Source organism: Xenopus laevis, chromosome 7L, assembly GCF_017654675.1.
Source record: "Xenopus laevis strain J_2021 chromosome 7L, Xenopus_laevis_v10.1, whole genome shotgun sequence".
Lineage (NCBI taxonomy): Eukaryota > Metazoa > Chordata > Amphibia > Anura > Pipidae > Xenopus > Xenopus laevis.
This window is the reverse complement of record NC_054383.1, coordinates 78581859-78605394: the sequence shown is the minus strand read 5'-3', so window position 1 is coordinate 78605394 and position 23536 is coordinate 78581859. Positions and strand designations below refer to the sequence as shown.

The following is a 23536-nucleotide window of genomic DNA, read 5'->3' as shown; positions in this document are numbered from 1 at the left end:
TTCTGTTTTCTACACATAGGGTAAGAGTTTTTTTTGCTTTTTAGTAGATATTATCGAATGATGGGCAATGTTTTTATATTTGGGGCTATGTATTCATTTTTTCTTTTTATCAAAGGCTATGTGGATTCCTGCTTGACCAGCCCTGTTTGATTAACCTATTATGGACTATATTTGGAATATGTTCACTTAGTTTTGCACATACTGGCAAGTTACAAGGAGTTTGGTTTTACTTGTATTTTAAATCACAATTGATTGGTTAATTAATGATATCATCTTAATTGAATTATTTATCACCTATTCATATGCACATGCGTGTTGTAATCCATATGTATGACAAAGGGGGTTACCCCGAAACATTGCATTGCACTCCGCTTCAATAAATGATTGAAATTTTCACGCAGACCTGAGTGACGTGAGGTTTTTCTATACAATAACAAATGTGTATCACGCCAGTTTGATTTGGAAGCCTAATAATAATAATTATATGTATTATTTATTATATTTTTTCCTTGTAGTTCTACAGGTATGGGACCTGGACTTTCCTGGATAACGGATCTTTCAGTAATTTGGATCTTCATACCGGATGTCTACTAGAAAATCATTTAAACATTAAATAAATGGAGACTATGGGAGACTGACTTTCCATATTCGGAGCTTTCTGGTTACAGGTTTTCAGATAAGAATCCCATACCTGTACTACCTTGCCTTGAGTTTGGATTCAAGGAAGCTGCAACTTTATCATGCCCACTTTATTCACTTTAAAGCATCAAACACAATTATTATTATTATCCTTCAAATATATATAGTGCCTAAGTGTTAGGGTCGTGGCAGTTAGTCATTAGGGTCGCTGGCCGACTAATCTCCCTGTCTGCCACCACCCTTATTATCTTTGTTTGTTTAACAAAATTATAATTTAAATTAGTTCTTAAGAAGAATTAATCATCTCTGAAATTGGTAGATCATAGGCAGAAGCCCTGTAAAAAAAACCTGTTCAGGCAGTTAACATTATAGAAGGATAAGAGTCTGAGGAGAAATAAGTCATTATTACTATAAGCAAAACTATCAAGGAGAGAAGACATCCCAAGCTGCAGAAAGCCTTTCATTCCAGAAAGTAATGTTGTATTATTAGGAAACTGTGAGACTGAAAAAGTGGAAAATAGAAGCAGAAACTTCACCTCTATTTAAAGACCAGTAAGTATAATGTACATTATATTGCCTTTCTCCGGATAGTGGTCTAAAAATGTGTCCATATAGGGAATAGGTCCACTTTTTTTTAAAAAAAAGAATCATGCCTGCATTAATACAGTACAGTAGTACAATAATCTCTGTGCTTTTTAATTTATAGAAAAATTACAATATTTTTACAGGTTGTCAACTGTTACAACATTAGTTGATACATTTCTCAGCAGCATCTGTGGAATATTTGCAACGATTGTATCAATTTCAACAGCTGCCTTTAAAGGGGAACTATCACTAAAATTAAAATTTAAAATAAGCTTCATCATACTGAAATAAGAAACGTACTACATATAATCAATTAAAAAAGATATACCATTTCTGAAATAATCAAGTTTATCTTCACTATCCCTCTCACAGCATCATCTTCTCTTCATTCTGGAGTTGGATGTCAGATTTTCATTGACAGTTAGATCCAATATATCTTTCAGTGGGGTCCCTTTCTTAGCAGATGTTTTAGAACTTCCTCAAATAACTGATTCCAGCACAAACAAAATCTAACAAAATAATGTAACAAAAAAATCCTGCATGTAGAAAGACAGGATTTCTGGTGATTTTGAAAGAGCAAACTCTAATACACCTTTTTAGGCTAAAGAAGCCCATCCCTAAAACATACATTGGATCTAACTGTCATTCAGAATCAGACTCCCAACTCCAACTTCTGGCATCCTTTTTTATACTCTCGCGCTTGCCTCACCCTGCCCCATTTGTGCCATCATCAGCGTGGTGGGTCAGCAAGGGTCTATACTGTATATAGAGGGTATGTAGTTGTGGGCAGAATTAATCTAATTGGGAAAAAACTCGATAAAATCGAGCAAAAACCTGAATCGTCCATTTTTTGTTTGTTTTTTTGGGGGTTTTGCCCAAAATACCTGAATTTTTAGGATTATTGGGCTAAACCTAGCACAAACCACAATATATTCAAATTGAGATTGGTTCCTCTCCTATTGACTTATAAAGGACCTCAACAGGTCTTAGATGGTTGACTTTTGGATTCAGGATTTTTGTAGCATCTGGTTATAATAAATCTTGAGAAATTTGAGGTTTTTTTCCCAAGACAAATTCGAGTTTTTGCCCCAAAAAGTCCTTCCAGATAAATTTGAGGTTTAGTAAATAACCCCCTAAGTGTCAGTGAACCCCTCCCAGAGCTACTTTAGAAAGACATTAGAAGGTAAAAAATAAAACTTTAATATTAGAAAAACTGTCACATATAGAAAATAGAAAGTCTTTATTTCTGGCAGGCTATATGAAAACAACTGAATTGGGAAAAGTTTTGGAAGGTAAACAACCTCTATTAAAAGCTAATCCAGTGAGCCAAAGGGGCAGATTCACTAAAGGGCGAATTGTCGCCAGCGACCGCATCAAACACCTCGCACCACTTTGACAGGTGCAAATTTGATACCACTAGGCTAATTCACTAAAATGTGAAGTTGCGTCCTGGGCACCGAACGCTGGCGACTTTTTGCTAGCGTTACTTCGGCAGTGCGAGTATTTCATAGCAAAGATGCGCTAGCATTCGTTTGTGCCTAGCGAAAATTCAGAAGTCATCTTACACTTAGGTCAATTTGAATAGGACGGGCACATTAAAGTTGTATGGACGTCTTTATAAGAGATGTTGGTGCAAATGCTTGAAGTTACCACTTTTTATTACAAATGTCCAAGGAACCTTAATAAAGACAAAATAGTTAATATTATTTCACGTTTCGCATATTTTTCGGCCGTTTCGTGAATTTTGTGGCAAAGCCAAATGGGACAAATTTGCGAATCACTACTTTCAACTAAAATGCTGCTAAAGGAGGGGGAAGAGGGTTATCCCGGAAACTATAAATAAAGTCCAAGGCTTGCTGGAGTTCCCTCCTCATTTCAGCAATCTGCTTGGCCAGGGCAGACATCATGACCAAGAGGAGCTGTGGCACTGGCTGAGTCTGTGTTGCAGCATCAGCTGCTTGAACTGCTGCTGGTGCTACGCCCACATCTTCTGGTGATGGTGGAGGTGCCAGGCCCAAGAGACATGCAGCAGGTTGAGCCACCTATTCTTCTTCAGCTGCCTCACCCTCTTCTTCTGCCTCTGCCCCTTCTGCATCAGGATCATCCTGGATCCACTCAGCTGCCAATTAAAGAATTTCAGTTTGAGTAATACAGCAAATGCATTTGTACAGTATGAATTATACAGGATGAGGTGTGTCATGTAACAACATCTATAAGGATGGCATTGGCAGGTATGGGCAGGCAACACCATTACGAGTTTTTTTTTGCAGCAGATAATCTCAAATTGATTTACTTGTTCTCTGCATTAGTTAAGAAGGGAAATCAATTTTTTCTGTTAAATAAATCAACCTTTATTTGTTAACTATGCTGCAGCACTAGAAGTAAAAATATTATTAGCCTTGGTGCAGGCCTAAACAAACACACATTTGCTCAAAAATTAGACTACAATGCAGCAGTATTGGAAGCAATAACTTGACAGACCCCAATCAGAAGAAATTAGACTTTGCGGTAATATTAGAAGTGAAATTGTTATTAGTCTTGGTAGGCCTCACTCAGAAGAAATTAGACTACAATCTGGCAGTAGTAGCAACAGTAGCAGCAGTATTAGAAGTAACATTATTAAAATTAGATGAGGTAGGCCTCAACCAGAAGACATCTGCCAACCATGTGGGAGTAGTAGCAACAGCAGCAGCAGTATTGGAATCAACATTATTAGAATTAGATGAGATAGGCCTCAACCAGAAGATATTTGCCAACCATGCGGCAGTAGTAGCAACAGCAGCTGCAAAATTGGAATCAACATTATTAGAATTAGAAGAGGTAGGCCTCAACCAGAAAAAAATTAAACAGAAAATGCGGCAGTATTGGAAGCTACATTATTTTAGGAGCTTTGTTATACCCCAACCAGAAGAAATTAGACAACCTTATGAAAGTAGTAGCATCAACATTATTAGAATTAAAATTAGAAGAGGTAGACCTCAACCAGAAAAAAATTAACCAGAAAATGCGGCAGTATTAGAAGTAAAATTATTATTAGCCTGTAGGCCTCAACCATAAGAAATCAACCAGAAAATGCGGCAGTATTGGAAGCCACATCATTTTTAGGAGCTTTGACAGACCCCAACAAGAAGAAATTAGACAACCTTATGAAAGTAGTAGCATCAACATTATTAGAATTAAAATTAGAAGAGGAAGGCCTCAACCAGAAAATGTGGCAGTATTGGAAGCCACATAATTTTTAGGAGCTTTGGCAGACCCCAACCAGAAGAAATTAGACAAACTTATGAAAGTAGTAGCATCAACGTTATTATAATTAGAATACAAGTATAATTTGTATGATGACTGAGGCAGCAAGACTTTTGGCAGCAGTCGTTTCAGAGACTTCATTTTTGTACCTGCAAACATCTTACTTAGAGGTAGGACTTTGGGTAATGATAGTATGACTACATTTTTCAACCATGCAGTAGTATTGGAATCAAATTTATTAGAATCAGAAGAATTAAATGAGGTAGGCCTCAAACTGAAGACATTTGCCGAATGATGTGGCAGTAGTAGCAACAGCAGCAGCAGTAGTATTGAAATCAACTTTATTAGAATCAGAAAATTAAATGAGGTAGGCCTCAAACAGAAGACATTTGCCAACTATGAGGCAGTATTTGTAAGCAACATTTTTAGAAGCCATGGTAGGCCTCAACCAGAAGAAATTAGCCAACTACACGGCAGTATTAGAAGCAACATTTTTAGAAGCCATGGTAGAGCTCAACCAGAAGAAATTAGCCAACTACGCTGCAGAATTAGAAGCAACATTATTATTAGCCTTGATAGGCCCCCAACCACAGAAAAAATTGCAGACAATGCAGCAATACAGCAGTGGGCACATTGATAGGCCACCCACCACAAATAAATTTGCCAACAATGCAGCAGAACAGCAGTAGGAGCACTGAAAGGCCGCACCACAAAATAGATTGCTGACAATGCAGCAGTAGTACTTGGGATAGCAGACTGCAGCAGGAGCAGACATATCAGCCAGATGGGGAATAGGCAAAACTATGGAGGAGGAGTCAATGAGAGGAGAGTATAGGCAGCAATAGTGAGAGGGTAAATCTATGAGAAGAAGGAGAGGAGCCTAGTCTCTGATGTCTTGGATATCCCTGCTTATCCATGCCTCATTCATTTTTATTAATGTCAGCATATCCACGCTGCCAGTGGATAGCCATGTCCACTTTTCAGTGACCACCCCACCACTGAAGACACTCTCTAACAGGACACTAGCATGGGGGCAAGCCAGCATTTCCAGAGCATACTGTGCCAGTTCTGGCCACTGGTTGAGCCCTGACACCCAAAAATGCATGGGGACATCATCAGTGCTCATGTCATCCTGTAACTGTGACTGACCCCATTTCATCAGCCACCATATGCTCCAGCTGCTGTTGGTGGTAACTTTAAATGCTGAATGGGCCTGCTACTGCCTTATGAGGCTCAAAAAGGCTCTTCCACACACCCATGAGATCTCGCCTTTGCTGCTGCTGCTGCTGCTGCTGCTGCTGCTGCTGCTAGGCCCCCATCTCTGCTGGATGTGTGGAGTAGTGGAGGCCTGAGATATGTCAGCCTGGGGGAAGGCCTCCACCAGTTTTGAGCACAGAGCCCTCTTCAATTGACCCACCCTCCTCTCTCTCTGGCTGGGTACAAGGAACTCCCCCACCTTTGCCTTGTACTGTGGGTCTAGCAAAGTGGCCACCCAGTAATCATCCCGGTCCAGATGGAACAGATCTGGAGGCAGTGCACCCTGCCGCCGACAACATGATCTAGCCACAGGGACACATTCTCCACCACCTGCTGGTGGAGGGCAGAGATGGCCTTCCAGGCAAAATAATGTTTGCTGGGGATCTGCCAGTTAGGGGCAGTGCAAACCATCAGCTGTTGGAAGGGGGCTGCTTCAACTAGCTGCACTGCCAGAAGCTTTGCCAGACAGGCATTGAGCCTCTGCACTTGGGGGTGGCTGGGGGAGAAAGGTGCCTTGCGGCCAAAGAACTGGGGGAGGGAAACCTGACAGGACAGGTGCCACACTGATGATGGCAGTGAGGAGGAGGAGTCAAAAGGGGCTGCAGAAGAGGCAGAGCTACACAGTGGCTGCCTCCAACTGTGAGCCTCAGAATCCTCTTCCCTTGCTACTGGGGATGGGGAGCTAGCACCTCTTCCAAGAGGAATGGGAGGAGGTGGACTGGAAGCACCACTGCCCTCCGGTGCCCTGGCACTTCGGTGCTGTTCCCACATCATCCTGTGATGATGTTTCATATGGGAACTTAAAGTCGACATTCCGATTTGTTACCCTGTCTGCCCCCTTCAAACTTTCTGCCACTGCCACTGGCACACTGCTACTGACTGGTCCTGAGTCTGGCAAGTGAAAAATGCATATACTGCTGATGTGCAGGTCACCACCTTGCCTGCTGTGGAGGGCTAGGGATGGTCCCCACCTGTATGCCCAGAGGCTCTGGACCCAGGTGCAATGCTACCCTATTGCATGCCCCCCCCCCCCCCGTAGCAGTGGTTGGTGGGGTTTTCTGTCTCTATGGGGCCAGTTCTTCATCATCATCCTCATCAACAACACACAGTGCCCCCCCCTGAACTGCTGCTTTTATCCTCCTGAGCCGGCTCCCAGGGTTTGTCCCTGTCATCATCCTCCCCCAGACCAGACCCTGCATCATATATCTCATCCATACTCACATCCAGCATGCTGGTGTCTGACCCCACACCAGCAGCCTGCTGCCCTGCCATTAGGGGACCCTGCCTAATATCCCTTACTGATCTGGGCTGTGCCATGACCTCCTCCTCCTCATCAGACATGGATGATGTTGCTGCTGCTGTTGTGATTGCAGCTGCTGCTGCGTTACAGTGCCCAGACTGGGCATAGCATCTGGGCTGTGCTGTTGTGGGGTTGGACTCTCCTCTCCCTATCCCACCCTTCCTCCCACCACCACCCAGACCTCGCATCACACCCCCCCTCCCTCTCCCACGGCCCGTCATAGTGGGTACAACTAAACTTAAAAAAGTGGGGTTTTGGATATTTGGGGGAAGGAAAGGAGAAAAAAATAAAACCCTAAACTATAACCCCTCAAGCGAAGTGTGCAGCCATAAGGGATACACACAGACAGTTAGCCCTAACAAGTGCTATTGAGTGGTGAGCAGGCAAGCAGAAGAGGGAAAACAGTAAACTGAAATCCACAATTTCCACTTGCACTGAAAAAAAGCTTACTACACAAACTCCTCTAGCTAAATAAAACACAAATCTCTCTATCTCCAGCTCTCTCTAACCTCTACCAAAAATACATGGAAACTAGTAATGGCTGCCTCTGCACCTCCTTATATAGACAGTGGGAGGGCTCACATCTAATTGGCTGCTGTGGCTGACGTCCCGTGTGTTGCGCATCCTTTTTTTGATGCACGCACCTTCGGTATCAAAAATTCGGCTCAAATTTAACTAAGGTGAATTTTTTCACCCATCACAAGTTCTCAAATGTTTGGGGAAAAATGTTAAGCCAAAAAAACGTTAGCTAGGACTTTTTTAGTCAATCCTGCCTTAAAAAAAGGAAAAGTCGCCAGCGTTTTTTAAATTTTAATGCATTTTCAGCAGACAGGATATGATGTATTTGACATACGATTGAGGAAGCTCTAGCTTCATTTTAGCAGTTCGCATGGTCTGAGGTGGCGAAGTCAACTCTGGCGAAAGAGGCAATGTTCAGTAAAATCCACACTTTACTGAATTTGCGGATCAACAACCATTCGCCTCAGCGAAAAGTCACCTGGCGACAGAGTGCAAATGAACGCTAGCAACTGTCCCGTTCGCTAGCGAATTATCATCTGCGCCTGTTAGTGAATTGGCGATGTCCCTTTGGATTGGATTTCTGGCGAAAAGTCAATAGTGTTAGCCACTTCGCCCTTTAGTGAATCTGCCCCAAAGTATCAAGCAACACAAGCAGAAACAATCACATTTGAAACTAAAGTACTGCTGAAGTATCTGGTACATTGGCATTTTAACTGCTGTGAGTGTTGAGTAATAATAAGAGATTATAAGAGAGACATTGCTAAGTGAATTCTACAGCCATAATTTCTATATGGTGGCAGCAAGTGTTTTGGGAGATAGGGTTATTTTGGAGTGATCGTAGTAAAGTTTTTTACTTGAGTGTGAGAGAGTTACTAAGTGCTGGAAGTATATAACCCTAGAGCCACACCCAATGTCACAATCACAGCAAATCTGTATCTGTGCGTTTCCACTGAGGAATGATAAAAGAACATATCTAGATATGTCGTGTTTCTTATAAAATTTCTCTATTTTTTAGGTATTGATGTTGTCTGCTTAACAGACTGCAATGAAGCAGCGGCATGCTTTTGTATTTTTACTACTTTCAATAGTCTTATTGAGTTTTTTGGTTCACCGCAGGATTGTAAAGGTAAGGGAATTTATTTCAATATTTCTGTTCACCTTGTTTTAGTAGCACCCTGATTCCTTACTGACTTAGTACTGTACACACATATATATATATATATATATATATATATATATATATATATATATATATATATATATATATATATATATATTACTTGTATACATTTTGTTTACTTTTTATAACATTATATTTTATGAGATGCAATGTTATTTAGGATTCCATGAAGCAGGTAATCATGATGCCTGCTATGGATTGAATTTGTCATTGTATTTTCCTAATTGTATTTTTTTTTTAATTTTTTAAATTAAAAAATATATATATTATTTATATTTTACGTTCACCGATGATAGTGGGTGCAGGGTCAAATCAGAACATATAATTCAGCAGAAGGACCCGCACTCCTTGCTTAGTGAATAAGTGTTTTTTTAATTTATAAAAAAATAATAAGTGATTTTTAAAAAAAAAAAAAAACATTAAAAAAATTCATTTATTCGCTAAGCATGGAGTGCGGGTCCTTCTGCTGAATTATATATATATATGTGTATATATATTTTTTTTAATCTTTAATATATCTTTATTTAATACATATATATTAATATATATATATATATATATTTCACAAGGTGAAAAGATCCAATAAAAACTGCAAATATGTGAAATATATTGTTTTTTTTAATCTTTAATATATCTTTATTTAATATATATTAATATATATATATATATATATATATCTGAACTATTCATAGCAAATATAAGTGGTCATTTACAACCTCTGTGTGCAATGTACTTGTTTTTTAGTTCAGATGCTTTCATACAGAAGATTTCGAAGTGGTTTGGTATGTTCCCTATTTAGTAACACTTTCCTGACTATCAGAAAAGTGTTTTAATAAATTGATACATTTTTGAAATAATAATTTTTAATTTTGAAACATTTGTTTGACTGTTTTGAGCATTCGAGCGCCACTGTGATCTGAGTAACGTAAGCACAAACCGCAAGCAGTGATTACCAAATTGGTTAATGCTTTTCAGTGCTGGATTTAATTATTGTGCAGAAAACAAATATATAAGAGTAAGGTTTTTGTTTTTTATGGAGCAGTAAGTATCATACTGGATATTCGTGTATCAGCCCCCTAATGTGTTCAGGTTTCTACAAACTCAAAGAAGCTTTTATATTATTTTTTAATAATTTGCTACATATTACATAATTCCAGATACAGTTCTTAAAATGACATGCACTGTTTTTCAGTAAGCTCTTCCATTCTAACCATGCTTTTGTTAATCTGATTACAAGATCCCTACACTTCTATACTCGAATTCAAACTGTGAAGAAATCACAAAAAACGAAACAGAACTTCAGAAAGAAGTGAAAAGAATCTTCAATGAAGTAGACAGTTCAATTCCGAAGATCAGCTTCACTCACTTTGATAACACAACCAGTGCTCGAAACAGCAAAGCCAACATTATAAATCCTAAAGATAAGTACTGTGTTGGCGATTCTTTGACTGTCCAAGTTGACATGTTTGATCATTTGGGCAGAAGAAAGACGTATGGGGGAGACTTCATCACAGCAAGAATATACTCTCCTGATATTAAAGCCAGTGCATCGGGGAGAGTAGAAGATCTAAGGAATGGGAGCTATCACATACATTTTACCCTTTTCTGGCAGGGTATAGTACAATTTTCAATCCTTATGGTCCATCCCAGTGAAGCAATATCAGCTTTATGGCAAGCGAGAAATAAAGGTCATGGCTATGTAGCCTACACAGGATATTTTGTATATAAAGGCAATGAGGCCAAAGTAAAGTGTGGATTTGACCTAAATCAAACACAAGAACTATGTGAATATTCTAATATCAAAGAAGAAGAATACTTTTATTGTGAAAAACCTGTGAATATTCCATGTGGGTCCCTGACGAAAATGATGAGTGTTTTTGTAGACTCTCACACTTATCTAAGCAAATCTGAAAAAGATCTGTTAACCAGGTAAGCAATAAATCCATGTCAAAAGTAATTATTTTATATCTGTATAGCCCATTTGAAAGCAATATATATATATATATATATATATATATATATATATATATATATATATATATATATAACAAACAAGGGAAAGTTGTGCTCACCACTATTTTTTAAAACCATTAGGCGGGGGTGCAATGAGGGTGTGACCACAAAATACATATAGTCAAATACAAGAGTCCTCTGCACTCAACCCATTATCAATATATTTAAGACAGAGACATTTTGTGCATACTGCTACTAAAAAATGCCTTACCCTTTAAACAACACAGGGATTGTTTGTCCATATATTGCAATATATTTAAGCTGGCCAACTACGTCAAAGTCATCCCATATCTGGCCAGTCCTATGCTCAATTTTATCTGATTCATTAAGAATTCTATTGCTTCATTATACATTTTACAAAGGGACTAGGTTTTACCTGCAACTTACTTGCTATATAGATATATATATATAGATATAGATATATAGATAGATATATATATATAAATATATATTGACATTATATAGTTAATGTTTATGGTACAGTTTGCATATGACTTCATTTAAATTATGCTAAAACTAAAATATGCTTCATTTGTCTGTTGGTGTAATATTCAAACATTGGAAATTTCTTTTTAAACAATTCTTCTGCACTACAATGATTTTTTTTCTTATTGTTAAAACATAGAGTTCTTTCTGATTTTTGTCAGTAATATGTTTTGCATAGTCTAACGCTGTGTTGTCCTTTTTTCAAGATCCAATATCCGTGTTGAAATACCAAAGAATTTTGAGAAAATTTCTGTCTCTCTCTGTAGTGGTAAGTATTATTTTTGTGGATATGTACTTGAAGACTGGCTCTAAGTCTGTTAGTATATTTGTATATCTGCTATGATAGTGTGAATTTTCTTTGCACACTCCATAAACATAGAGATACGGTGATTGGCCAGTGAAAAAAATTAGCCCTACTGTGCTTTAATGTGATAGGGGCCTAAGACTGTAAGTTCCAGTGGGACAGGGAACTGATGTGAATGATGTTTAAATTCTCTGTAAAAAGCTGTGTAAATGTGTCAATGCTATAAATGCAAGGGAATAAATAAGTCAATCTGCAAGTAGTTTGATATATAGTTTTCCATGCCATGAGTGCATCATAAATTGGTAAATTAAAATAGGAGCAAGGCAAAGGAAAAAAGGGAACCAGATTCTGAAGACCTTTTTAATTTACCCAAATACAGCAAATATGGACAGTATAGCATATCTAGCTGACTCTGGAAAAAGCTAAAAGAAACTAGATAATTTGATAAATATGACAACAATTCCTGAGTACTAAAGTAAACCAGATCATTATTTTAAAGGGGTATGATTTACCTACATATACCTTTGTTCAAAATGGCCAAGATATAAAAATTTACTTTTTAATGTCACAATGTTAATAGAAAATAGAAAGTAATTGAAAAAGGTTATTATTTCCTGGTGAACTATCTGAAAACAACTGAACTGAAAAAAGTCTTGGAAGGTTAACCACCCCTTTCAAAAAAAGCAATTTTTTTTTTATTCTAGAGTAGTAAGGGATCATGGTTTATGCTTCAGTCTGGGTCTGATGTTAGTTATAATCATTGGGCCGTACCTAAAACTGAAACCATCCAATGATAAAGCCCTACTTTGTGCTTTAAAGCTGTAGTCCAGCAACAGAGAAAGATAGCTTTCTAACACTAGAAACACAATGAACATAAAGAATATATTTTAGTAAGACTCCTTCCTGCTTTGTGTACACCTGAGTCCCTGTACTTTGGACCCAGTAATTGGAGCTGGAAGCATTAAGCACATTTTACGAACAATGACCAGCTAAACCGCACTTTGTCCACCCTTGATTCTGGAAGGTACGCAAGAAGGAACTAAATGATAGGAACGGATATTTTTAGCCACTCCTCTCCAAATTGTTGGAAGAAAACACAAATTTGACAATACAATTTTTCAGTTTAATACCTGAACAGATTTCCCTCTTTATTTCCTAAAGCAACATTTTTTTCAAAACTTGGAGAAAACAACCCCAACCTTCATAGTCTTTTCTCATAGTTTCTGCATGTCTCCCTGCATGTCTTTATGTTTTCATCCCTCAAGTTAATATCCATGTAATGCAAAACAGAACGTCATTCTCTTAAACAGCCACTTACACAGGGACTTATCCACAAAAGCTGTTATATATAGTACGTTACAGTTAATGTGATATATACCATTTACAATATTATTGCATACATAAATGAGTCCTTTAGTTACTCCCTTATACAGTTTTCTCTGTAACATAATCTAAAAAGAGGGCAAGTTACTGTCGACTGTTCCCTACATGCTCAATGACACAAGTGCTGTAGATAAAATTGGTATAATTAGTTAGATCCAAAAGATAACCTTTCCTAGTAAGTTTCTGAACTACCTGAATTTAAAAAATTATCATTTGGCATATTAAGAAAACCACTTAGCTCTTTTTTTATTTGGATACCCCATTACTCCAGTATATGTGTAGTTATTTGAAGTCCCCCATAATAACAATATGATCAATTTGTGAAGCCTCTTCTATTTATAACAATAGCTGGGTTTCATTCCCCTCACTTGTACTGGGCAGTTTGTAGCATACAACAATGATATTCTTAGAGACTTTGCCGTAAGATGAAATCTCTACCCAGTGATATCACAATTAATGTATACTGGAGCAGACACTCTGTCTGTCATAGTGAAGAAAATCTTTACTAAGCAGTGCTCAGTCATGTATATATTCTGTATAGTTCAGCAGCAGCTTGTTCTAAGACATATCATCAGCAAAGGTAAAAAGATCAAGAATACAGAGAATATTGGCTGTCCTAAGATGTTGCTGAGTTATACAGAATAATCAAGAAGGCAGAGTGCCCAGTACCAGACCTGGGCCAAGGCATTTTTGCACACATGGCAAGTTTTTTAATCTACATCCCACTACCCCTCCATCTCACATTACTATTTTCCACATTCTCCCCAAGCAGCCACAGCACAGCAGCCAACCCCCCCCCCCCAAACTGTCACAGTAGCTTAAACCCCTCAACTAGTCACAGCAGCCCAAACTCCCCAGTTACAGCCAACCTTAATCCCTAAGTAATCAATCACTCATGACACAGCAGCCCATGCCCCATCACTACGGTTGCCACCTGGCCGGTACTTTACCGGCCTGGCCGGTAAAAATGATGGTTGATCCCAATGTTATTAATAGGGAAAAACGATAAATATATAGGAAGGCCTGTATTTTTTCCAGAAAAGGTGGCAACCATACCAATCACAGCACATCTAATCACCCCCCATAAATTCACAGGACAACACAAGCCAACAAGCAATTCCAAATCATCTTCCTTCCAGGCCAAAAAGACTAGTAGCATAGCTGACAAAATCCTTAAACATCAACAGGAAATAAACAACGACAGACTGCCCTTCTTCCCAATTGCCTTTTTCAATAATGAGCAGTAGTAGCCACTAAATATACATATTATAGACTACAAAATATGATGCAAAGTTGTTTTATTGTGAATACTCTACGCAGTGGAAAATGTTCACTTTTGGCATGGCATATACACACAAAAGTGTCCTTGAAGGCTGTTACTCAGGAGTCATGGGCTTATTGTTCTGACAAATTCCTTGCAATGGAGGTTTAATCTCTGATCTGTCTCCCTGGGTAGTAGTAGATCTCTTAGTTATTCTTCTCAGTCAAGATAGCTTGGCTCAAGCTTCCTCCTTGATTTCTTGAACAGTTTCTCTAGCAACTCCTGGGGGCCCCTAATAGCCCCTAGAGTTGCCTTCTACCTGATGGGAGCTGAATTTAGGTACTTCCTGTGCCCTCTATGCTTCCTAGTATACTTATGTGGCTCTGAGTATCTTTCAGGCATATTTCCCACCCACTGTCCAATCAGATATCTACCCCTACAGTGACGTGACACTGCCTGATAACTTAACTGTGGGTCACAGCGGCAAGCAAGGCTAGGAAAACTCTGGAGCATACTGTAGCTTGAAAGCCAATCTGTAGGGGGATGAGTACCCTACCCTCATCCATACATATAAATGTCATAGAGAATTACAAAACCTTAAATAAAGTGCCACCCAAATATAAACGTTGCCCTCCTATTCATGACTGTATGTTACCTACCCACTTAAATTGTAAGCGCTACAGGACAGGGTCTCCTTCCTACTGTGTTTCTTATGACACGGCACTTAATCTCTGTAAATATATTATATTTATTTATTACAATGCTTGTCCTACCTATATGTACTTTTGTTCATTGTAAAATTCTACACTGGTGTGTATCCTAGCAGCGTTATATATAGTTATACAATCATACACACTGCGTCATAATAGACTCTTACAAGTCAGCAGGCCTGGATTTGTGGTGAGGCCACAAAAGCCCAGGCCTAGGGCTGCAAAATTTCAGGGGTGGCATGCCACCCAGGCGCATTATAGGAGCACTGGGGAGCGGCAATTTCCTAGCACTTCCCAGGGTTTGTTGTACAAACTTGGGTCCAAGTTACTAAAAGAAATATGTGTGACAATGCTTACCTTTCACATCTTCACCCTCCTGTGTATCTGGATTCAGCAGTAACTACATTTTGCCCGGTCAGTAGCCCATAAATGTTACAGCAGCTAATACCACACAGCATGCACCTAAACCACAAATGGAGTGTTCAGTTCTGCCTGCCTACAGGTCTACTTGGCATATTATTCTAGATTCAAGTTAAAATTATAGATCAGCACCACATGCTATGGAAAAAAACAAATAATAGAACCTATTGCAATATTGTTAATATTCAGTGCAGTCACCAAAGTGTTAGAAAACTAATCTGTGTGTCTTGAACCATAGAAAGTCTATGAACAGATTCATGTGTGTTCCAAAGTGCTATAATGATTTCTACAAAGTGCTATCTCTAAAATAAAATTATAATTAAAGGACCAGTAACATCAAAAACATTTTTAAAAAAAAATTCATTAGTATACAAATTAAATGTTAAAATCGCAAAGTCTTTATTAAGAAATAACTTGCACTCCTCTTCAGAAAGCTATCGGGTGATCCATCGTGCTTCACTCGATTTCTCCTCCCTGCCTTCCTTAAAGGAGATAGCCAGGGAGAAGAAATCGAGCACTGCACGATGGATCATTGCCGTGTCACCTTTTATGAAGCGGAGCGGAAGCAGAGTTTTGGTAAGTTATTTCTTAATAAAGGCTTTGCGATTTATTTCCTCTCCTGTGTGTTCCACCTGCACATCCACTCACTGCTGAGACCGGAAGTGATGTTACACCTGATGTGTTTCGCTGAGGTCAGCTTCTTCACCTCTGTAGATCTATAATTGTATCTTGATTTGATGATCCAGTGGCGGAACTGTGAAAAAGATCAGCAAAGGGTTTACTTTTCCTTTAAATTTTGAAAATTGTATTTTGACAATTTCAACTGTTATACATATTATTCTAGACTCCCTTCCCTTTGAAATTGCTGCCACATAATTTATCTGTTTGTATTTATTTTAAATTCCATATGTTTTCCTTTCATTCTGTTAGGAAACATAGCTGTAGAAAAGAAGAAATGCAGCCCAGGATTGAACTGTACTTTCCCCAGTGGTTATTTCTACCAGAATATGTGGAACAGCCAGTATTGCAGTATAACAAGATATCGCAACATGAAGGATATCAATGAATGTTTAAAAGGAAAAATAGTGTACATGACAGGAGATTCCACTATGCTTCAGTGGATGACTTATATCAGCAAACATGTCAATAGTAAGTTTTGATACAAGTCACAAATAAATATGTATTTATAATACACAAAATAATATAAATTATATATATTGTAATTTATATCCTTATAAATGGTGCTTAGTGATGTCATTGGTTATAATCAGTGCTTAGTGATGTAATTTCACATTTCTCATTTGTAAAAAATGAGAAGTTCAGATGATTGTGAAATCACAGCAGTGCGTGGCTTGATGCTTGGCATGCGCCACATCATCCGAGTGGATTTTGGCTCAGCGCTGTGATCTCAGCACTTATTTTGAAGCAGCTTGGCACACTTTTCCCCATTCTTGTATTTACTCATTGCCCAAGCTAGTACTGTATTTTTCAAACCTTGCACAAGCGTTTATACAGTACTTTTGCTTTTTCTGTATTTTGACTCTTGCTTCTGACTTTGAATCTTTGCTGCCTGCCTTGACTCTTTTGCCTGAATTTGGCCATGCCTCAACCTGACCCTTGTCTCTACTACTTTTTTGATTCAAAGCAGTGGTTATATTTCCTATAACTACTTACAACTGTTTCTTATAATATCAAATGAAAAATGCCATAATGTGTTAATTTTTGACAAATCATGCCCTGTTTGATGACAAATTTTGTATACATTATATAGGATATTTTAAAGAGAACCTCACTATAGTGAACAGATTCAAATAATGTCTTATATAAAAAGTATGCATCTTAATTACAAATGGTTTAATTCTAAATGATTAATAACTAGTATGATTCTTTCTTTTTAGGTCTTAAGACATTTAACCTTTATAATGAAAACTGGCCAATGACACGTTTGTTTGTGGACCTGGAGAGAAATATAAAAATAGAATGGAGAAAACACACAAACCCTTTCATAATGCTTGTTTTTCATACCTTTAAGGAGGAGTATACAATTCCGGATCAAATTGATCACATTAGTGGTAACCAACATACAGTCTACATATTTACTCTGGGAATGCACTTCCGTTTATTTCCTTTAGAACATTACATTCGAAGGGTTATTAATATAAGACGGGCCATTGAACAGCTACTTTTGCGGAGTCCTGAAACCAAAGTCATTGTTAAAACTGAGAATACCAGTGAAATGAATGAAAGGATAGAAATGCTTAGTGATTTCCATGGCTATGTGCAATATTCAATTGTGATCAATATTTTGCAAGACCTTAATGTTGCTGTGGTGGATGCTTGGGACATGACGGTTGCTTTTGCAAGTGAAAAAAACCATCCTTCTGAAGTAGTGATAGCCAGCGAAGTGGATTTATTATTAAGCTATCTGTGTTAGCAGCAACTTAAATTTGCTAAAAAAAAACCTTAGATTTATTGCTACAAATATAGGACAACAAATTAATCAGTACCAAAAACTGTTAATGACCACAAATGTCACATACAGTATATAGCAGTTCACTGCACACTTGTCTGTGTATTGCTATTTGGAGAGTGCCTGGGTCATATGGGAAGAATTTGGCATGTAGCGGATAAACTGTGGAGGGTTGTTAATGCAGGTAGGAGATTCATTGTCCATTATCCAGTCATTTAGAATGTTCCGAATTACAAAATGGTCATCTCCCACACACTCCATTTTATGTAAATAATCCAAATTTTTAAAAAATGATTTTTTTTTTCTCTGTAATAAAACAGTATCTTGTATTTCATCCAAACTAAGATATAATTAATCCTTATTGGAAGCAAAACCAGCCTATTGGTTGGTATGACGATGCAAATTATTTTTATTATTATTATTAATGTATGTATAGAGCACCATTATATTGCACAGTGATGTAAAGTTAAAGGACCAGTAACATCAAAAATTTTTTTAAAAAAAATCGTTAGTACACATCAAAAAAAAAACACCACCACAAATTATAATTTAAAATCACAAAGCCTTTATTAAGAAATAACTTACAGAAACTGCACTTCCTGTCCTGTACAGAAACGGCGAAAGGGCGACCATCCATGCTGCTGGGCTCGATTTCTCCTCCCTGGCTACTCTGCTGACAGCGTGTGAAGGAGCAAGATGGATGCCTCATGTCTGCGATGCGATGAAGTGACGCTCGAGCCCCCTCCTCCTCCTGCACTATAGATGAGAAGCGCCCACCTGGACACTGGAGGAAGCGGTGGTAGTGGAGGCGGTGGAGGGAGCTGTAAATCAATGTTGGCAGCGGCAGCCGCTACTCATCATCAGTCACTGGCCAGGCCCCTCCTCCTCCACCGCTCCCTGCCCTGGTCGCTCCTGCTCCGTTCCCTGCCAAGAGGTGTGCTAGTGCTGCAAGTATAGCACGTACTGAGTTGTGGGAAGCTTCCCCCCTCCCCATAGCATTTGTTTGAAACTGTCCGCGCAGTGTACTGTATGCGGCAATGAGATGAGGCGACGCAGTTTATACTGTGCCACAAAGCTGCCAGTGTATAGCGCTAGTGCTTCCGCTCTTCTTCTTCCGCTCTTCCGCTCAAACTTGCAGAGTTTCCTGCTTGGGCAGCAGCTGAAAATACACTAGCGCTATACACTGGCAGCTTTGTGGCACAGTATAAACTGCGTCGCCTCGTCTCATTGCCGCATACACTGTGCTGGACAGTTTCAAACAAATGCTATGGGGAGGGGGGAAGCTTCCCACAACTCAGTACGTGCTATACTTGCAGCACTAGCACACCTCTTGGCAGGGAACGGAGCAGGAGCGACCAGGGCAGGGAGCGGTGGAGGAGGAGGGGCCTGGCCAGTGACTGATGATGAGTAGCGGCTGCCGCTGCCAACATTGAATTACAGCTCCCTCCACCGCCTCCACTACCACCGCTTCCTCCAGTGTCCAGGTGGGCGCTTCTCATCTATAGTGCAGGAGGAGGAGGGGGCTCGAGCAGTCATTTCATCGCATCGCAGACATGAGGCATCCATCTTGCTCCTTCACACGCTGACAGTAGAGTAGCCAGGGAGGAGAAATCGAGCCCAGCAGCATGGATGGTCGCCCTTTCGCCGTTTCTGTACAAGTGCAGTTTCTGTAAGTTATTTCTTAATAAAGGCTTTGTGATTTTAAATTATAATTTGTGGTGGTGTTTTTTTTTGATGTGTACTAACGATTTTTTAAAAAAATTTTTTTGATGTTACTGGTCCTTTAATGTGTTTATACAACTAAATCACATGAATTACATACGTAGAACATATGGAGTTACAAACATCACAACATACTGGTATAAAAGGTAAGGAAGGCCCCGTGCAAATGACCTTACAATCTAAAGGGAAGGGAATAAGACACAAGGTGTTGGAGTGAGCAAGATCAGAATTAAGTGGGTGAGAGATGTAGTACATGGTATTGCATTTGGTAGCTAAACAGAATGAGGATGGGTGTCTCTAAATAAGTGTGTTTAAAGAGATCTTTTCAATGCAGAAAAGTTGGGAGAAAGTCACACAGACCATGGGAGAGAATTCCAAAGGAGGGGTGCAGTCCTTGCAAAGTCTTGAATGCGGGCATGTGAGGAGGTAATGAGAGAAGAGATCAGTAAAGGAGTGTAGTAAGCAGTGGGGTGAGTATATAGTTTGCCGAGAGAGAAAGTACTGTATAGACGGAAAATAATAAGGGGCGCAGAACAGAGCATTGAGGAACCCCAACAGAAAGAGGTTGGGAGAAGATGCTACTCCTTGAAGGAGTACTTGAAGGAGTTACTAAAGGAACAATTAGGGGGTTAAGAAGAGAACCAGGACAGGGCCGTGTCACAAAGGCCAAGTGAATGGAGGGACTGGAGGAGGAGAGGGTGTTCCACAGTGTCAAAGCAGCTGAGAGGTCAAGTAGTATTTGCAGTGAGAAATGGATGTTGGCTGTAGCGGTTAAAAGTGCATTAGTTAGTTGGGTTAGGGCAGTTTCAGTGGAGTGTTGTTGCTTAAAACCAGATTGCAGAGGGTGCAGCAGGTTATTGTCAGAGAACAATGACGTTATCTGGAAAACCCCAGGTCTTGAGCATTCACTACAACAGGTCCCATACCTGTATTTACTGTACCAATATATTGTTGATTATATCTGGGACTGGGAGTGACTAATCAACATGTCACTAGTTTGTTACGTTTCTCAACACTTACATAGAAACACAAATTACTGCACACAAGCTCTGAATTGAATGTTAGACACCCATCCAGCAACTATGTAGCAAGCCAGCCAGTTCAGGTTATGATCGCAACAGTATATTAAAACTTAACCTTTAATAGTAACTATGCTTAATAAAAACCAAATAGGCTCAAACCGACATAAACACACGCAGCATGTTCCAATCACAGCTGTGCAGGACAATGTCCTTAAAAATAGCACATATTAAAAAATGAATGTGTAGGCGGATTAGGTAGGCTAGTGGTAACCAAATGTTTAAATGCACTTCACTGTTCACACAGCGTTAGTGCCAGTAGCGCTCTTAAATGTATTCCACACCTTCCAATGAGCCACCTTTGAGCCCCCCACCATTCCCTCCCAATGCTATAGTTTCTGCCTAGCTACGTTGGGAAGCGTGGGAACTAGCCTCACCACCTTCCACCTACACCACCCAACGTGTTTCACTGCTCGGCAGCTTCGTCAGGGGCATAAGTGTCGGACCCGCTCCTTTCCATCCTTTAAATAGTCACTGTCTGAAAAACTCACACTAGTTGCGCGACGTCACTTCCTGTTTAGGGCGGAAGTGCCCATACTATTGCTTCACCTAATAGGGAATCATTGATGCTTTGCTAGTAGTTTATCATCGCTGATACTCACTATGTCAGTAAAAATTTGCAGTCTGTTGGGTCCCAATATACGTTACTGACATTTAGGGGACCTTATAGTCTTTGGGTAAGTGAAGTATTGCGCTTAGTTATACGATACACAAGTCGCCAACTTCAAAAAACAGATGGAGCGGAAGAATCAACTGCCTATTCAATCTAAAATGAAGTCATGCACAAATTCACACTGTAATTAAATTAAGTAAGTTGCCTTAGTTTCCAGTACTACTACTGTCATAATGACAGATATAATCCCTGAATAAATGTTTATTAGATTGTATCCTGGTCACAAAAAGGGGGAAAAGGTAAATCCCTCATTTAGTCCATTGGGGGACTTACTGTGAAGCCAGTATATCCATTGTGCTTCTCTCTGTAATAGTTTTCTATCGATGTCCCCTATTCTCGGAACGGAAGATAAGTTCTTTGAATTTATTAATAAACTAAACACCAACAATATCAACCTTAAGATCACGGCGGACATTAATAGAGATAGGGTTACATTTCTGGATATCAATATCTTTCGAGGGGTTGACAATAGTGTCCAAACTACACTATTTAGGAAACAGACAGCCACTAACAGCTTACTACATGCTGACAGCCAACATCCTGTGAACACGATTAAAGGGATACCAACCGGGCAATATTTAAGGCTGAGGAGACTATGTAGTACAGTCGAAGACTTCAAAGTAGAAGCAGACAAATTGTATAACAGATTTAAACAGAGAGGGTACAGCCACAATTCTCTCAAACGGGCATACAGTAAAGCATTACAAGCAGATAGAAATTCCTTATTAATCCAACAAAAACAAAATAATAAAATGGACATACAACGAGACTCTAATGTAATCAGAATTATAGGTGACTACTGTGCTGAACATAAGGAGATAAAACACATTCTTAACAAACACTGGTACATTTTGGAACAAGACATGGATTTAAAAAAAGTCTTAAGAGAAACACCTATAATCACATATAGGCGGAGTAGAAATCTGAAAGATAGATTGACTCGCAGTCACTACATCAGTCCCCAAAAAACGATGTGGCTAGCCAACCGTACTAAAGGCTGCTATAAATGTGGGTCTTGCAAAGCATGTCCCTGGGTAAATAAAGCAATAAAAATAAGTGGGAGATCAGACATCAAGAAATACATGATCAAGGACTTTATTAACTGTAAAACTACTGGAGTAATTTATGTTATGAACTGCATTTGTGGGATGAGATATGTGGGGAAAACAAAAAGAGAATGGAGACGTCGGATCCTCGAACATGTGGGGGATGTGGTACATAAAAGAAATACATCGGTGGCCAATCACATAAATGAATGTCACGATGGCAATACTGCAGTCATGAAATTCACAGGAGTAGAACACTTTCAATCTACTATGAGAATAGGGGACATCGATAGAAAACTATTACAGAGAGAAGCACAATGGATATACTGGCTTCACAGTAAGTCCCCCAATGGACTAAATGAGGGATTTACCTTTTCCCCCTTTTTGTGACCAGGATACAATCTAATAAACATTTATTCAGGGATTATATCTGTCATTATGACAGTAGTAGTACTGGAAACTAAGGCAACTTACTTAATTTAATTACAGTGTGAATTTGTGCATGACTTCATTTTAGATTGAATAGGCAGTTGATTCTTCCGCTCCATCCGTTTTTTGAAGTTGGCGACTTGTGTATCGTATAACTAAGCGCAATACTTCACTTACCCAAAGACTATAAGGTCCCCTAAATGTCAGTAACGTATATTGGGACCCAACATACTGCAAATTTTTACTGACATAGTGAGTATCAGCGATGATAAACTACTGGCAAAGCATCAATGATTCCCTATTAGGTGAAGCAATAGTTTGGGCACTTCCGCCCTAAACAGGAAGTGACGTCGCGCAACTAGTGTGAGTTTTTCAGACAGTGACTATTTAAAGGATGGAAAGGAGCGGGTCCGACACTTATGCCCCTGACGAAGCTGCCAAGCAGTGAAACGCGTTGGGTGGTGTAGGTGGAAGGTGGTGAGGCTAGTTCCCACGCTTCCCAACGTAGCTAGGCAGAAACTATAGCATTGGGAGGGAATGGTGGGGGGCTCAAAGGTGGCTCATTGGAAGGTGTGGAATACATTTAAGAGCGCTACTGGCACTAACGCTGTGTGAACAGTGAAGTGCATTTAACCCTTTAAGTGCCACAGAACATAGAATCTACGTTCTGTGGAAAAGTATCTTGAAATGCCACAGAACGTAGATTCTACGTTCTGCAGCATATGCGTGCGGGGGAGCTCAGGAGCGGCTTTAAATGCTGCTCGCTCCTTCCCCGCTCGCTCAGAACCCCCTAGGCAATGAGCGGAGCGGGTGG

The 23536-nt window shown here is 39.3% G+C and overlaps 1 protein-coding gene across 1 annotated transcript; it reads left to right on the top strand.

Annotated features, from left to right (window-relative positions):
* Positions 1-1067: 1067 nt before the first annotated feature.
* Positions 1068-18097, top strand: LOC108695828 (NXPE family member 2). The gene is made up of 6 exons (XM_041569206.1): positions 1068-1191; positions 8562-8672; positions 9964-10655; positions 11432-11493; positions 16234-16452; positions 17202-18097. Exons 2-6 carry the CDS (start codon positions 8592-8594, stop codon positions 17735-17737), a joined length of 1590 nt encoding a protein of 529 aa, XP_041425140.1. The 5' UTR covers positions 1068-1191; positions 8562-8591; the 3' UTR covers positions 17738-18097.
* Positions 18098-23536: the final 5439 nt, after the last annotated feature.

Excerpts from the sequence above, each read along its gene's own strand:
- LOC108695828 (XM_041569206.1), top strand. The coding sequence starts at position 8,592 with ATGAAGCAGCGGCATGCTTTTGTATTTTTACTACTTTCAATAGTCTTA. Across the intron at positions 11,494-16,233 it reads TTCTGTCTCTCTCTGTAGTG|GAAACATAGCTGTAGAAAAG; the intron begins GTAAGTATTATT and ends TCATTCTGTTAG. Across the intron at positions 16,453-17,201 it reads TATCAGCAAACATGTCAATA|GTCTTAAGACATTTAACCTT; the intron begins GTAAGTTTTGAT and ends CTTTCTTTTTAG.